The 18,111-nt window shown below is 43.5% G+C and overlaps 1 protein-coding gene and 1 long non-coding RNA gene across 2 annotated transcripts; both read left to right on the plus strand.

Moving 5' to 3' along the window:
• Nucleotides 1-272: 272 nt before the first annotated feature.
• Nucleotides 273-1,160, plus strand: LOC115196053 (DPH3 homolog). Its single transcript, XM_029756550.1, has 3 exons — nt 273-465; nt 553-627; nt 840-1,160. Exons 1-3 carry the CDS (start codon nt 358-360, stop codon nt 912-914), a joined length of 258 nt encoding a protein of 85 aa, XP_029612410.1. The 5' UTR covers nt 273-357; the 3' UTR covers nt 915-1,160.
• Nucleotides 1,161-2,110: 950 nt separating this feature from the next.
• On the plus strand, nt 2,111-15,422 carry LOC115196054 (uncharacterized). The gene is made up of 2 exons (XR_003878797.1): nt 2,111-2,868; nt 15,326-15,422. It is a non-coding gene; the product is annotated as an uncharacterized LOC115196054 (long non-coding RNA).
• Nucleotides 15,423-18,111: the final 2,689 nt, after the last annotated feature.

An 18,111-nucleotide genomic window follows, 5' to 3' on the forward strand; every position in this document is an offset into this window, starting at 1 on the left:
GTTAATAAGGTATTTTTGTTTTTTATTTTTAATACATTTGCAAAAAAATCTTAAAACCTGTTTCACTTTGTCATTATGGGGTATTATGTGTAGATTGATGAAGAAACCATTTCATTTTAGAATAAGGCTGTAACGTAACAAAATGTGAAAAAAATAGTCAAGGGTCTGAATACTTTCCGAATGCACCGTAAGAGTATAACCAAAGAGAACGCTATGGTACCCCTGGTGGTCATGTTAACTTTTAATGACGCGATGATCTGCGACCGCGCAGATATGGTACGTCACACTTTCGCGAAACAGAGGAATGTCTCCAACTAGTTAGCTAGCTGGGTACGAATTAAATAATTTACTCTCATAATGTCGGTCTTTCACGACGAAGTTGAGATCGAGGACTTTGAATATGACGAGGATGAAGAGACATACTATTTTCCCTGCCCATGTGGCGACAGATTTGCCATAACCAAAGTAAGTACACCGTGAGAAGATCCCCTGCGAGTCACGTCTTGCCAACTAGCCTGTGACGGTTGTTGTATTTAATCTCTCTACTTGCAGGAGGATTTGGAAAATGGTGAAGAAGTAGCTACGTGTCCGAGCTGCTCGCTCATTGTTAAAGTAATCTACGACAAGGTTGGTTCTCCGTTTTGATGTTGGTGTATCGATAGTCTCGGCTTCTCACGTTCTGATCGAGTAAACGACAATTAGGAGGCCTCGCGAGACTAGTGTATTGGTGGCCCCACCCCACTAGCTACTTGTCATTGAATAGATTTATCTTTCTCTGATATTATAACTATTGTGTTCATGATGACTAATCTATTTCTCTATTCACCTCAATTCACCAGGAGGAATTTATGTCTGGGGAGATAATCGAAGCACCAACTACAGAGAGCAGATTGCAACTGACTCAGTCCTCCTGACAGCGATGACACATCCCCTTCATTTTCTCATCTCCCATCAGTAAAAGTGGACCCTGCTGCATTTGTATGTGCTCCCAGACAACACAAAGACACATGATGAACGATATGCTTCACTGGTGAGGTCTGGGATGGAGGATTCTCAGCATTCATTCACATGTTCCTGGCATTGATTTTGCAGAGTCACGTAAAGGACCCTAACTACTACTATTTGCACAACGTATTTAAATAAAATCTTTATTCTTTTAAGTCTTTCACTCCCTTTTTTATAAACATGTTATGCATTTTTGTTGATTCCTCAAGATTAAATCAGGATGAAGTGAAAACCGTTTATTTTCCTGTTAACTGCTTGTAGTTTTTCTGTTTGAACAGCAGGGGGGGCAGATGTTCAAGGAAAAATACAGGCCTACTTACTGTACACTATACAGGGAATAAATAGGGTGCCATTGGGAAAATGGCTGTATAGACTTCTCTCTATTCTAACCTACAGATACTATCCTTGGGATTTCTGAGATTGTTTCAATTAAAAGGAATGAGCCGGTGTAAGAAATATGGTGGAAACTCTTTAGCCTATGCTTAGGCCTATCCTATGTAGCCTTACATACCCTTTACTTGTACATATTTCAACAGTTTAGTGCTCTGCCATTCGTAATGCCATGATTTATAACAAAAGGATTTGGCTCTGGTGGTTGTGTGCGAGGCAGTGATCTTCTTGACCCTTACATTTTAATCTATGAGTCATACGAGAAACATGAATTATTCATATTGGCTGTTTATTACGATGTGTATGTTATGGATGAACAAATGGCTGAATTACAATTCCCTATTTACCTACCCTTCTCTCCCCCTCATGGATTAAAAAAACAACAACATTGAATTGGCGTAAGGTGGGTCTAGCTCGCAAGTTCCCACCATACTCCTCTTACACCAGTCCATTTCTTTAAATCCGGGAAGAGTACAGAATCTTCCCTCAGCCAATACAATAAAATGACTCATTCCAAAGACCCATGTAACCATATTAGAATATTGACTGATACTGTGACAGCGTAGCTACTGTCTCACACCACCAGCTCTTTCACAGCAGGGCCTGACCTGTCAGAGAGAGGAGCTGTGCATCCCAAATTGCCCCCTATTCCCTATATAGTGCACTACCTTTGACCAGAGCCCTGTGGGCCCTCTGGTCAAAAGTAGTGCACTATGTAGGGAATAGAGTGCCGTTTGGGACACATTCAGGGAGAGAACATGATGGTGTCCTTCACCTGATATTGAAGGTCCTGCCTGTCTATTTATCCAATATCCAGTCAGCTCTGTGGCTGATGCTGTGGCGAGGGAGGAAGCTGAGCACAAGTCAATACGTCTAACTGCATCTCTCATCAGGGGGGCCACAGCAACGGCAGGCAGGCATTGGCAAACACGCCAGCGCTCAGTCAGAGGAGCCTCACAGAGCAGGTCACCGCTGAGGGAGAGAGAGTTAGAGCACTGAGCAGTAGCGTCCGTGATGTTTGTGTGAATGGCATTTATGTATCGTTACTCCCTCACATCTGGAGGAAAATAGTCATTATTCATGTGACGATAATCCTTTGTGTGAAGTGTGATAATCAGTCACAAACAGTCATGATTTGCTCTGCTGAGAGGGATAGACATACAAGACAATGCAAATGTGATGTAATGTGTGTACAATAATTGTGTTGTGCTCTGTGCTCCCTACCCACTCTTGGCAGGCGTGACGTCACATTTTAAGGCAGTTGGTTGAGCTGGAAGCAGAGGAGGAGACGAGCAACCCAGCGAGTTGAATGAAGGGCCTGCGAAAAAAAAAGAAGAGAAAAAGACGTCGTTAAAAGATAACCAAGCATATTGGTTTTTAAACGTCAACTTTTAGACCTCGAAAGTGAATATAGAAGACTACTTTTGCAAATTCCCGACCGGATAATCCGATTCAACTGGAGAAACAACCAAGGTAAGAACACAACGAAACGCTGACGAACTGAGCGCAAAGTTATGGTTGCTTGCTTGACGGGAGGTGCAGTTGGTGATGACTGGCATTTGTGGGTTTTGGTTAATGACACCATTACGAGCAGATTCAGATTTTTAGTTTGAAGATGATAAAATACAACAGTTAGAATAAGGCTCGTGGATTCGGCGCCGAGAAAGTAAAATAGTATTGTTGTGTTTGTCCATGCGGTTTTCTATCTCCTCCGTGGCTTTGTCCATGGCAGTACAACACAATAGCCCAATTGCCTCTTGGTAGGCTACGACAGAGATGAGTGTTTGCGCTTTTGCAACATTGTATTAGTTATGTTTCAAACTTTAACATTATATCTCTTGAATAATCACTGCTTCGATTTTCTTTCGTGGTACGTTTGTTTACATACTGTAGTTAGACGGTCTTGGTGAGCAACATGTAGGCCTATTTGCAATGAGCATTAATGTTTTTTTCCCCTGTAAAACGTGCTCATACATGCTCAGTGTAATTGAACTACACACCCAATATAGAAAATATAATACATTCTGCCTATGCCTTTCTGTTTTATTGTGAGGTGATAGTTTTTTGATGGCCATGATAAGGTGTGGTGTACCTGTTTTTGCTCAACTGTAACAACCAGAAACTGTGGCGATGAAGAAGACACAACCATTATTCTCTCGATGTCAGAGGGTGTTGGCGCTGCAAGCCCAAGAGGTGTAGGCAAGATGGGACTCAAACCTTTTCGTGCAATGAACACCTTCAGATCTTAGGTCTACATTTTCTTTGGCCACACCTAAACCACTGGAGGCTCCCCAGAGGAGAAAGTGGAGGACTATCCTCCTCCAGTGAATTTCATAAAAATAGTAAAGTTATCCTTTTTAGATAAAACTATACTAAATATATTCAAGTCACCAAATAATTGATGGATAGCACCATGGTGTAGCCGGAGGACAGCTAGCTAGCTTCCGTCCTCCTCTGGGTACATTGACTTCAATACAAAACCTAGGCGGCTCATGGTTCTCACCCCCTTCCATACACTTACACGGTAATTATGACAACTTATGGAGGACGTCCTCCAACCTATCATGTTGTCCACCCAATCAAAGGATCAGAGAATGAAAGCATAAGCTACAGTTATCTAGCACTGCAGTGCGTGAAATGTGGTGAGTAGTTGATTCAAAGAGCGAGAAAGACAATAGTTGAACAGTTTTGAACAAATTAATTTGTTCAAAAATGAAGGAAAGCTAGAGAAAGCTATATTTAGTATTTTTCTCACTTTCACTTACTTAGCTAAAAATGCTAGTTTAGCCTACTTATACATCCAGCGCAACCAGGGATACTATGTTAGCTAGCTGGCTTTGACTATCCAACAGAGAGTCATAGCCAAGTCAAGGTAAACTTTTGGTTTTACTAATTTATTGCTAAACTGTTTACTGAACTGCTTACTGACTGTACTTTGTAACGTTACTTCATGATTGTAGCAGGTTTGCTAACGTGTTAGTTCTATTAGCTATGTTGACTATGACGTTACTTTAGCTAATATGGTGACAACAATGTAGGCTGTGTGTAGCGGTTATGATATGGTTTGGCTTGTAAAGGTTTTTTCGCCTGGTCTCATACAGCTGATGTGTTGTGCGTTGAAGTCCACAAGCGAAGGGAAAAGGTGAGAGGAGCAGAGTGCATAGATGCGAGAAGGATACAACGTGGCTGCTATGAAAGTGAACTGGGTTTATGTGTGATCAGGGGTGTATTCATTCTGACGATTCTGTTGATAAACGTTTCTTAAATGGAATGAAACGTGGATTAACATACCTGAATTTGTCCAATAGGAACTCTCGTTTGCAACTGTTGGACTGATGATTACACCCTTGATAAGATAGATGCAGGCAAGAGTGTGCAAGGCGGTATTGAATGTGTCACTGTCTGTCACCTCAAATCTTTCTCTCAAACTGTGTGCACCTACGTTGTAAACTTTAATTCCTAGGCTAGTTTGTAGCAACCTCATGATGGGTATAGGGAAAATTAGAGTATCATGTAGTAGCCTAAACCTATCGATGATACATTGAACTGGGTGAATGGAATTTGAATGATAGTCATCCAATATGCTGTAATAGAAATAAGGCTATGCTCATAATGTTTTTGTTGTTAACTCCCTCATCTTTAATGGCACCGACCACCGCTGACCTAATTCAGACATACAATGTTTAAAACATATATATATATATATCTTTGTTATTTTTTTTTTTGAACCCACAACTATGTCAACACAAAGGAGAGACACACATACAGTTTGTCCTCCGGACCAGCATTTAGGAAGCACTAACCTATACTAACCTCGTTGTCTGTTCAGTCAGTCTCGATCTTAACTGGCTCTGTATAGGAGACAAAATTTGCACCGCTATTGCTGCATTTATACAGGCAGTCCAGTTCTGATATTTTTTTCTCACTAATTGGTCTTTGACCAGTCACATAATATATTTTTCAGAGCTGATCTGATTGATTAAAAGGCTAAGTGAAAAAACGCAGCCAAGGAGCTTCTGCACCTGTGCTAGAGATACCAGAAATTCTCACACTCAGTTCTTGCCGCTTATTATTTCCTCTACCTGCGCAGGTCTAACTTGGAAAATAGTAATATCCTTCACAGACATACTATTTTCATCTGTCTGCTGCAATGGATAATTGAAATCCAATAAGTCATGCATTAGTTATGTACCACATAGGGTGGTGCAAAATGTCGCTGGTAACATCATTTGACTCTCAAATGCATTCCAACGGTTCTGCTTCAGTTCTCACACTGCTGTTAAAAGCAAATCAAAATAGCAGTCTAAACTATAAATAGAGAGAATGATTCTTTGGATGTAGACTGACTAGTTGTTGAACGACATATATTGGCAACCAGGCCAATGAGTGTAGGCTAGAATAATTGTGAAATGATTATGGCTAAACTTGGTCAATCATAGTATTTTTAAACATAAATAATGATATGACTCTCAGAAGGATACTTTGGGATTTTGGCAATGGGGCCCTTTATGTACTTCCCCAGAGTCAAGTTAACTAGTGGATACAATTTGTATGTCTCTGTGTTTGGTTTGAAGGAAGTTGCTAACCAGCGCTAGCACAATTGCTAACTAGTGGAAAATACCCATAGACTTCCTGGTCATTGTGCTAATGCTAGTTAGCAATAGCTCGCGACACTACGTCTAACGTCCTTCATACTAGACACATAGACATACAAATTTTATCAACGAGTTCATCAGACTCTGGGGAAGTAGATTTCCAAAATCCCAAATTATCCCTTTAAACTGTGAAAATGAAATCTGGGAATACATTTAATCTCCTGTAGTACTGCAGAGTCATGTGTTTCTACCGTATCCCGAAGTGAACCTGCATGGCCAAAAAATAATATCCAAGCTCCATGTTTGAAATGTCTCATTGCAGAGCGTTTTAATTGCCTGTAAAACTCTTAAAAACGCCTACTCTCGAATGATGTTTGCTGCCTCTTGACTGATATTAGCACACAGTCTAGTTAAGTGTTCAGCTAGTTCACAATGTGTCAATTTAACAGGCTACAGCAGACGGCACATGTATCACAAAATGGACTGGTTCCAACTCCCAAGAGCAATATTGAACTTCATTAACTACATAGTTGTAGCAAAGCAATTACACTCAACTGGCTTGCAAATTTTGTGTAGTGCAAAGTCCTTGACCAATCCAAGCCAGCTCACAGCACAATCAGGCAGGCCATTATCCATAACAAGGCCTCCCTCCACTCTGCTTTATTTCCCCAACTGTTGGGTGAAGCAGAACGAGAAGAAGAGTGATGTTGATGGAGGTCTGGAATAAGTTATTTTTGTATTAGAGGTCGACGTGGAAAAGGTCGCCTTTTTTCAATATTTCATCGCTGTGCAGTGAATCATCAATGCCAGGAACAAGGATGAGTGAGAGTTATGGTACTTTAAAGTATTGGAGGAAACTTTGACTTTCCTTTTACATGAGGTAAATGTTATCTAGCACATAAAGTAAACTCCTGTGCCAGCGGTTACTGAGACAGAGCTTTAATACTACTTTAATGCTCAGGGTCTGCCCTTGGTTCACCCCAGACTTGACTGCCTTGACCAGCACAAACACATGCTGTGGCGTTCTGCATTAGCATTGAATAGCCCCCGCGATATGCAACTTTTTAGGGAAGTCAGGAACCAATATACTCAAGTCAGTTAGGAAAGCTAAGGCTAGCTTTTTCAAACAGATATGTGCTTCTTGTAGCAATAATTCCAAAAAGTTTTGGGACACTGTCAAGTCCATGGAGAATAAGAGCACCTCCTCCCAGCAGCCCACAGCACTGAGGATAGGAAACACTGTCACCACCGATAAATCTACGATAATCTATCATTTCAATAAGCATTTTTCCATGGCTGGCCATGCTTTCCACCTGGCTACCCCTACCCCGGCCAACATCTCAGCACCCCCTGCAGCAACTTTAACTAGGGAAAATGTGTCACTTCTCTTGCAACAGAGTCAGGGTATATGCAGCAGTTTGGGCCGCCTGGCTCGTTGCGAACTGTGTGAAGACTATTTCTTCCTAACAAAGACAGCCAACTTCGCCAAACGGGGGATGATTTAACAAAAGTGCATTTGCGAAAAAAGCACAATCGTTGCACGAATGTACCTAACCATAAACATCAATGCCTTTCTTAAAATCAATACACAGAAGTATATATTTTTAAACCTGCATATTTAGCTAAAAGAAATCCAGGTTAGCAGGCAATATTAACCAGGTGAAATTGTGTCACTTCTCTTGCGTTCATTGCATGCAGAGTCAGGGTATATGCAACAGTTTGGGCCGCCTGGCTCGTTGCGAACTAATTTGCCAGAATCTTACGTAATTATGACATAACATTGAAGGTTGTGCAATGTAACAGGAATATTTAGACTTATGGATGCCACCCGTTAGATAAAATACGGAACGGTTCCGTATTTCACTGAAAGAATAAACGTGATAGTTTCCTAAGGCTCGTATTTATGGTATTATTATGTTATAATTAAGTCTATGATTTGATAGAGCAGTCTGACTGAGCGATGGTAGGCACCAGCAGGCTCGTAAGCATTCATTCAAACAGCACTTTCGTGCGTTTTGCCAGCAGCTCTTCACAATGCTTCAAGCATTGCACTGTTTATGACTTCAAGCCTATCAACTCCCGAGATTAGGCTGGTGTAACCCATGTGAAATGGCTAGCTAGTTAGCGGGGTGCGCACTAATAGCGTTTCAAACGTCACTTGCTCTGCATGGGTAACGCTGCTTCGAGGGTGGCTGTTGTCGATGTGTTCCTGGTTCGAGCCCAGGTAGGAGCGAGGAGAGGGACAGAAGCTATACTGTTACACTGGCAATACTAAAGTGCCTATAAGAACATCCAATAGTCAAAGGTATATGAAATACAAATCGTATAGAGAGAAATAGTCCTATAATTCCTATAGTAACTACAACCTAAAACTTCTTACTTGGGAATATTGAAGACTCATGTTAAAAGGAACCACCAGCTTTTATATGTTCTCATGTTCTGAGCAAGGAACTTAAACGTTAGCTTTCTTACATGGCACATATTGCACTTTTACTTTCTTCTCCAACACTTTGTTTTTGCATTATTTAAACCAAAATGTACATGTTTCATTATTTATTTGAGGCTAAATTGATTTTATTGATGTATTATATTAAGTAAAAATAAGTTCATTCAGTATTGTTGTAATTGTCATTATTTAAAAATGTTTAAAAAAAAAGGCTGATTAATCGGTATCGGCTTTTTTTTAAGGTCCTCCAATAATCGGTATCGGCGTTGAAAAATCATAATCGGTCGACCTGTAAATAGCACACCCTACTACCTCATCCCCATATTATTACTTACCCTATTGCTCTTTTGCACCCCAGTATCTCTACTTGCACATCATCATCTGCACATCTATCACTCCAGTATTAATGCTAAATTGTAATTATTTCGCCTCTGTGGCCTATTTATTGTCTACCCCCCTATTCTTCTACATTTGCACACACTGTACATAGATTTTTCTATTCTTCTTTTCTACTGTACGTTTTGTTTGTTTAACTCTGTTGTTTTTGTCGCACTGCTTTGCTTTATCTTGGCCAGGACGCAGTTGTAAATGAGAACTTGTACTCAACTGGCCTACCTGGTTAAATAAAGGTAATACAAAAAAAATAGGGAATAGGGTACCATTTGGGATGTGACCAGTGAATCCAAGAAAACCTCGGGCTGAGCCACATCCTGGTCAGTATGACCCAGCACTAACTCTATGGTAGTCTAGATTATGCTCAGGGCATTTGATTACCCTAGCGCTCTCAAACATGGTTTATTTCATCACATGAGAGATGATCCCAATAGCATGCTGTAACCGCTGAACATGAGAAGGAGGCATGGGCAGGGGAGGCACAATGATCCGCTCTGTTTGGTAGTGAGGGCTGACGCACCTCCCGGACTCTCACGTTGGGAGCATATGTCTAGCCGAGTTGGATGCGGAACTGCTAGTGCCCCGGGCAGTAAGTAGTAGGATACTTCTGTGTGGCCCCACTTGAACCCCTTTGCAATGGAGAAAAGATGGAGCATTTACATGGTTTGCAGTGTAACACTAGTTACCGGACCTTGTCACTTCACCTGGTGTTGATATTGTATTTCCTTACTCTCTCTCCACTTGTCCTTCACCTTGGAGAACGTAGTGTGGTAATATTTGATATGTATGCATACGCTATCTTGTATGTACCTCGCATGCAATGAATCTATTAAAAAGTATATCTGACTCCATAAAGATGATTTAGGAAATATGCAAGGTGCTATGTAGACCATGTGCAAATATTATGCTTTTAGCTGTCTAAACTCAAGGAATGGTTATGAGAATGGAATTCTAAGTGTATTTAATGACTGCAAGAATTAACAGTACATTATACAAATCATAAAGCTTAAGTTACAAAGCATTACGAGGCACTTCTAAGCATGATCAGAGAGAGAGAGAGAGAGAGAGAGAGAGAATCTCACCACAGCAGGTCAGGAACGAAAAAGAGAACGAGACAATGAATCTAAGACCGTTTATAACATCTGAGTTGTTTGGATTCAAAATCTGAGTTGTTGACCAATCGCATTACTGCAAAGTTAACTTCCAATCAGATATAACATCTACATGATGTAATCTCAACAGAACCTCTGCTTCTCAGAGGTGTGACAATGGGGGTTGGTGAGATCCAACACAGAGAAGGCAGAATTCCTGAGAAGACGATAATAGCTTTTGCATAGTGTTAATAAGAAGAGTCACTGCGGGGGCTGCCCAACAACAATATTCTCTAGTGCTTCTTACAGGAAGTTGAACTCCTTCCTCTAGTATCTCTCTGCTATCTTTCAGAACACCGTTTGAACCAGTCTTTGATTCAGTCTGTGGGAACTTGGTAGCACGCAAAATTTTAGGGTAGCTGTAAAACGTGACACTCGTTGGCGAAGAGCGTGTTGCTAATTGGTTATGAGGATTGTTTACTGGGTGAGTTTTCAACCCAGTTCCAGTAGCTAGGGATATTTCCAGTATCAGGGCTAGAGTTGGCGTCTCGCCTCTCGAGTGAAGGTGCTATTTGAGCATTCTCCATTTCGGAGTTGAAGCGGGCAAGCATAGACACAGTGCATGTGGGCAAGCATAGACACAGTGCATGTGGGCAAGCATAGACACAGTGCATGTGGGCAAGCATAGACACAGTGCATGTGGGCAAGCATAGACACAGTGCATGTGGGCAAGCATAGACACAGTGCATGTGGGCAAGCATAGACACAGTGCATGTGGGCAAGCATAGACACAGTGAATGTGTTGGTGTACGTGAATACGACTGGGTTTGTCATATTGCGAGCTTTGAAAAATAGGCCTAAAGCCTTGGGATGCTTGTGATCTTGAGAGCTACATGCTGGAAGAGAACATTGTGTTGGGAAAGAAATCCTCACCACTCTTGCTGTTTTCTTATCGTGTGAAAGGGTCCCTATCAGGGGGTTTCTGCTTGTAGACGGATAACAAAAAGGCAGAGGTTGGATTTACTTGGCTTCTGGTCGAAGCCGGTCAGGAAATCTTTGGGCTGTAGTGCGTAGGCAGACCAAAGGGCTGTCAAGGGGAGGCCACTTTTTGGATTGTGAAGGCATCAGTGTAGCTTAAATAGCCTAACTAGCCTAACTGCAGTGTGTGTGTGTGTGTGTGTGTGTGTGTGTGTGTGTGTGTGTGTGTGTATACGCGTTTGCATCTATATCTTTGGTCTGCCCTGTTAAGCCTGAATGAAGACAATGTTTTTCCACCCCAGAGCTCTGAGATTGGTTGTCATTACCTACCTCTGTGACACATCATGGTACCTATGCTTCCAATCAAAATCAAATGTTATTGGTCACGTACACATGGTTAGCAGATGTTAATGTGAGTGTAGTGAAGTGCTTGTGCTTCTAGTTCCGACAGTGCAGCAATATCAACAAGTACACAACAACTACCTAATACACACAAATCTAAAGGGGTCACTGAGAATATGTACATATAAGTATATGGATGAGCGATGGCCGAGCGGCATAGGCAAGGTGCAGTAGATTGTATAAAATACAGTATATACATGTGATATGAGTAATGTAAGATATTTTAACATTATTAAAGTGGCATTATTTAAAGTGACTAGTGATTGGGTCTGAGCCTTTCTGAGTTAGTGATGGCTGTTTAGCAGTCTGATGGCCTTGAGATAGAAGCGGTTTCTCAATCTCTCGGTCCCATCTTTGATGCAGCTGTACTGACCTCGCCTTCTGGATGATAGCAGTGTGAACAGGCAGTGGCTCGGGTGTTTTTAATTTTTTTAAAATTTTACCTTTATTTAACTAGGCAAGTCAGTTAAGAACAAATTCAGCCTAGGAACAGTGGGTTAACTGCCTTGTTCAGGGGCAGAACGACAGATTTTGACCTTGTCAGCTGGGGGATTTGACCTTTCGGTTACTAGTCCAACGCTCTAACCACTAGGCTACCTGCCACCCCAGGTTGTTGTTCTTGATGATCTTATTGGCCTTCCTGTGACATCGGGTGGTGTAGGTGTCCTGGAGGGCAGGTAGTTTGCCCCCGGTGATGTGTTGGGCAGACCGCACCACCCTCTGGAGAGCCTTGCGGTTGAGGGCGGTGCAGTTGCCGCACCAGGCTGTGATGCAGCCCGACAGGATGCTCTCGATTGTGCATCTGTAAAAGTTTGTCAGAGTTTTGGGTGACAAGCCAAATTTCTTCTGCCTCCTGAGGTTGAAGAGGCCCTGTTGCGCCTTCTTCACCACGCTGTCTGTGTGAGTGGACCATTTCAGTTTGTCTGTGATGTGTACGCCCAGGAACCTTCCACCTTCTCCACTACTGTCCCATCGATGTGGATAGGGGGATGCTCCCTCTGCTGTTTCCTGAAGTCCACGATCATCTCCTTTGTTTTGTTGACATTGAGTGAGAGGTTGTTTTCCTGACACCAAACTCTGAGTGCCTTCATGCGCCGGCTACATAAGGATGCCATTCCCGCGTCCCACAGGGCCACAGCGTTGCGTGTTCAGGTTTGCCAAGACAGAGACTCATCTAGAGATGAAACACGGAACAGAACAGGAGAGGGAAACTCTCAACAAACAAGAAATGGTTGTTCCTTTTTCGAGGGGAGCAGATTCCAAGATAAAAGGGGAATCTACAACATTAACTCTCCAGTGAATCAGAGTCAACGTGAAAGAGGATGTTATGGAGCCTAACAACGTAGACTAGTGTGTACGACGGGCATCATCCATCAACTAAGTAAGCCATATGCAGATAATAGACACACACCCCATGCAGTTTCCAGTTTGTACGCTTCTTTGTGTTGACCTAGACTAGAGCAGGCCTCGAAACAGGCTGGATGACAGTGAGATTACCGTGGTAATGTGAACTGCAACAGGAGCACAGTATAATGCAGAGAAATGTTTCTGTTGAGTTGAGTGTGCATGTCAGAGTGGTTTTGTCAGAGTAGGGATTTTACACTCCGAGGTCAAAGGGCAATTCTATCAGTGAAGCAGAGCCCGGTGTCACCAGATCATAATCATCGTCATTGTCACGGAACACTTTTGTCACTTGTGACTCTGGCTGTCGACGCTAAATGGGACAAAGTGAAACCGAGAGGGAGGTAGGGGGAGAGAGAGATTTAGAGTGAGAAAAGCGAAGGGAGAGGAGAAACAGCCCTTGTAGAAATGTCCTGTCTAATATAATCTGACAGTTACCCAAACGACACTGGGTTGTCTCATAAAATTGAAGGGTTGGCAGTTGGCACGCTTGGCAATTGATCTAATTAAGATGTGCTGACCTCAGAAGCGTTATTCCTTAATTGGTCTGAGCTAATGAAAATATTTTCACGAGAAGTTGGCTCATGGGTAGGTTACGGTGTCTCTGGGAACCTTGTTGCTAGCTTGCACTGTTTCCTCTACTTTCATGTGGTGGTGGAAACGTCAGATATTTTTTGATAAGAAGTCATTTGAAAATTCTCCATCTGTTTCGTCTGCCTCGTCTCCACAGTTCTATCTTCCACCGGTATGTTTGTGAAATGGATGATTTTCCCATCTGCGATTCTCCGAGACAAACGGCTTCTGTTCTGTCTCTAGGCGAATAGTAATGGGTCCCCCGACTCCACCAATGTGAGATGTTTGAATATTACCTGCTTTGTCCAACTTTTCCACTGGAATATAGATTTCACAGTTTCTTACTGTCTCTGTTTTCTAAGCACCTCAGCTCAGAACGACAGATTTTAACACCAGGTGGTTGCTATCACAACAGTCTCAGGATGTGCAGTGGCTGCCAAATTTCCACCACAATCACTTCACTTCAAATCTCAACATCTTAGTTCGTACCTGGAAGAGTGACTAGAGTTTTTCAAGATGAATTCCCCAACATCTATTTTGTTATCTCACGTAAATCAGGGTTTGAAACATGCAGATTTCAGTCACGGGAGAGATCAATGAGAACCTGAAGATGCCTGTCAGTCAGACGGCCACAGTCTCTGTGTAGCCAGTATACTGGCAACAGAAATACTTCGAGCTCCAGATCTTTCAGTTCAGGTTCTCAGGCTCAGGTTAATTTGATGAATCCTAGGGAGTACGGCGTCTTTGACTCCAAACTGACCTCTGTGTACGGTGAAATGAGGGATTCCTCTTCCTCCAGGGAACGTCAGGCAGGTTCTGGTCATCACGAAAACAACCTCTGTCCAGCGGAGGCATCCACAGTTTCCTGCTATGATGGCCAATTGCCAACTGTTGGAGCTTGTTTTAGTCTAACTGTTGTGGAGGTGGGATGTTAGAATCCACTGCTGTGTCATTTTGAATGAGCTTAAAGGATCTGAAAAGCATAATCTTCCTAGCTACCCCTCATAACAATTCAAGTTTAGGCTAATACGCTAATAGCACTCATCATAATTACTTTTCTCGCCACTTAAAAGCCCTTTTGCTCAGAATTCTTCAGAGATTTAGCAGCCATTGCTGGAATAGTAGCACTACCCTTACATTTGACATTTTAGTAATTCAGCAGACGCTCTTAACCAGAGCAACTTACAGAAGCAATTAGGGTTAAGTGCCTTGCTCAAGGGCACATTGAATAAACGATTTTTCACCTAGTCTGCGCTGGGATTCGAACCAGCAAAATGTAGATTACTGGCTCAATGCTCTTCTGAAGTTTGAACCACGGGGATGGCAAATTCACTTTTCAGATGCAGCGGTTGACAGCACACACTACTTTTAGATGGTTGTTGTTTTGTGACTAAGGACGAAGAAAAATACTTTGCCGCAGGCTTGTCATAGATTAGAATAGGCCTACGTCGTGACCTGCGCCTGACCTCAAACTATCCATTCAATCACGATGAGTCCTGAGCCTGTGACCTTTACCGGAAGGCCTCATGGAACTGGTCATCCAGTGTTGAGCAGGCGGGATGCCTGTTGTGAAAATTAAAACTGGGGACATTGTTCTGTAGGTATGTTAACTGATGGCTCTAACAGCCTACTGTGCTCAAGACACTAACAGTGTGATAGAACAATACACTACAACTGTATCATTTTGGCCGTGGATAAAGCTAAATCGGACAGACAACAAGATTACATTTTGACCTACAGTTTTGAGGCTGTAACTAAATAGTTATGTTTCTGTTTGCATGCCACCATGCCTCACTGTCAAGAGGCAGCAGGGTAGGGTGAGGCAGAGCCTGCCCCTCTGAGTCTAACTGTGGAGTGACTATTCCCTCTAGAACGTTCTACAGCTGTCTTTCTCTCTCTCCCTTTCCCTCTCTCTCCTCTTACCCTCTTTCCATGTCTCTCTCTGTCTCTCTCCCTCGACCCGCTCTCTCTATCCACTCTCTCCACTCAAACCTCCATTCCGAGCAGCTCTTTCCCAACAGAAGCATGTTACAGTGCTATTTTTTTACCAGCTAGCAGGGAGCGATACGGCACAATCCGTGGACAGGCTGAACAGGAGTCGGGACCACATTTGAACTGGGAAGTGGTTCTGAAAGGTTGGTCATGTTACACATATATATATATATATATATATATATATTATTTTTTATTTATTTATTGGAAAGGATTGGTTTATGTAAGAGAGCTTTCTGTTGTTGACAGGTCAATATGTCTTTTCCAACTGGTTTCTAAGAAAGGCAGGATCTTCAATTCAGAAGGGCAGGATCTTGCTCCCTCGCTCTTTCTGGTCAGGCCTTGAGTTGTTTTGTCCGCTTTGCTGTTCCGTCTCCATGTTCTTCTTTTCATAAAATAAAGATGGGTTTTCTTTGAATGAGGCTACATTCTCTGCTCTTTGTGTCTGCTCCCTGCAAACCCTTTCCCCCACCAGACAGTGAGTGCACAGAAACATTGTTTCTGAATATCAGGCCCAGACTCTCTCCTCACTACTGAATGAGACCCTTGGGGTGAACCAGACTGTTGCAGTGTTCTGTCTCTCTCTCTCTCTCTCTCTCTCTCTCATCCACTGGGGAAATAAGACATGTTATACATCCAATAAGACTAAAAGTATGTGCTCTAGCAGCAGACGTGAACGTTGTCACACTGCCTAAAGGTCCTTCTAAAGCTCTCGGTATGCAGACCACGATCTGGAGCCAGAGACTTCACTGGAAATCCAATTTGAGGAAAGCGGCGTCTGAAGGGGCAGTTTAGGGCATTTAGGATGACGAGGCCAAGTGGAGGGTGTAGCTGAGACCGAGGGGGATAGTCAGACATTTTTACATGCACCTGCCTTTGTAAACGGTACCGTAGATCTGTCATGATACAACGGGATGCGTGAGGTAACGAGCAGCATTACCTCCGGGGCTTTGGACAAAATCACCATTTCGCAGGTGAATTCTGAAAGGGGAGGGGACATTTGGTCAATAGACTTTCAAAGAGACGGTGGAGCTCTTCCTTCCGGTTCCGATCCTCGTTCTACCTCTTCTTTTAACATGTATGGACCCAGTCACGACACAGGAAGTACAGGTTCCCAGGCCTCTTCCGTTAACTGTATGGTTTTAGTTAGCATGCATGCCTATGCTAATATGATATTAATATGCACGTCCAGGTGTCTTTGCTGCTCCAATAGCCAGTGACAGTCTCCAGAGAGAGGCCTAGGGAGCCTGTAGTTCCTGTATCGTGAGAGGGACATTTCTTGGCCCCTGAGGCTCCCAAAGGCACAGTCTCTAGCTATGGTGGTAACCTTTGACCCCTCTTCCTTCCTGTTTAGGTCATAGATCTCTTCCCTCCCATTCCCTCCAGACATCTGACCCAATAGGCCTGTTCAGTCACGCTATCATGCATATTTAATCTCCATGTTTGAGCGGTAGCCGATGTCATCAGTTCTTGTCTGTTGGAAAGAGCCGTTCTGCGAACATGATGGATCCCGCAACTTTCCATTTCTGGTGGCTTCGCTATCTCATCATCGCTCTCTGCTAGACCTGTGGAGGAAGATGGAGATCACACGAGAGAGAGACCCAGTCTAAATATGGACTGTGTGTTGATTGAATGTGGTCTCATTTGAAACCCTCAGCTCTCCAGCCTGCTTGGCAGAGACCGATAACAGAGATTAGCATAAAGAGGGAACGAAACCAGTGTTTAACGCAGCAGGCAGCGAGCTGGTCCACGGGATGGGTTCACTCTGAGGTGCACGTGTGTGGGTGTCATCAGGCCCCTCTGAGCAAATCAAGTGGAACGCAATTACTGTGTGCATCCTCGCTCTGATAAGGCTTTTAAAAGCATTCTTTCTCTCTCTCCCTCGCTCTCGTCTTTTTTTCCCTCCCTCCCTCCCTCCCTCCCTCCCTCCCTCCCTCCCTCCTCTCCTTCCATCTCTCACCCATCCATCCATCATTCGTCCATGCTGTTGCACGTCAATCTAAATTACCAAGGATTCATTGTTTCGTGTTTTTTAGTTAGGGAACCTGTCGCCCATGACTGTAACTGACAGCACTGAAAGGCCCAGTGGATGGTTGTGGTTGTGGTTGTCTTATTGCTCTACCAGGGCTTGACCATCAGTCAGCAGTTAAAAGCCACGATATGCTTCATCTGATCTAGGGCCGTTGTCGAGAGCAAGTTGGGCATAGCGGGGATATTTGGCTGCCCTAAAACACCCAAGCGGGCAGGCAAAAACTATGGCCAAAGATGACATCATTCCTTGCTCACGCCGCGTGTGTGTAGGAGGGTGCGCGTGCGTGTGTGAGTCAGTCCACCGTTCAGTGTGGCTTTGAGCTCCGTCGTCTATTTCAGAATTCGGGAGAATAGTCCGTCTCCCACCGGTGACGGCGCTGGGCTGTCAGAGAGCGTTGTCGGATGATTAGACCTAGATGTTAAGTTGGCAGTCACACACACACACACACACACACACACACGTCCCTCACGCACCCTGGCACTGCGGGCCAAGGCCAGATCAACGGCTGTAGCAGGACCAGCTCCTCTCTCTCTCTCTCTCTGTCTCTCTCTCTCTCTGTCTCTCTCTCTGTCTCTCTCTCTCTGTCTCTCTCTCTCTGTCTCTCTCTCTCTGTCTCTCTCTCTGTCGTCTCTCTCTCTTTCTCTCTCCCTCTCTGTCTCTCTCTCTAGTCTCTCATGTCTGTCTCTCTCTCTGTTCTCTCTCTCTGTCTCTTCCTCCTCGTCTCTACATCTCTCTGTCTCTCTCTCTCTGTCCGCTCTCTCGTCCGCTCCTCTCTCTGTCTCTCTCTCTCTGGTCTCTCTCTCTCCCTGTCTC

The sequence above is a fragment of the Salmo trutta genome, chromosome 6, assembly GCF_901001165.1.
Source record: "Salmo trutta chromosome 6, fSalTru1.1, whole genome shotgun sequence".
Lineage (NCBI taxonomy): Eukaryota > Metazoa > Chordata > Actinopteri > Salmoniformes > Salmonidae > Salmo > Salmo trutta.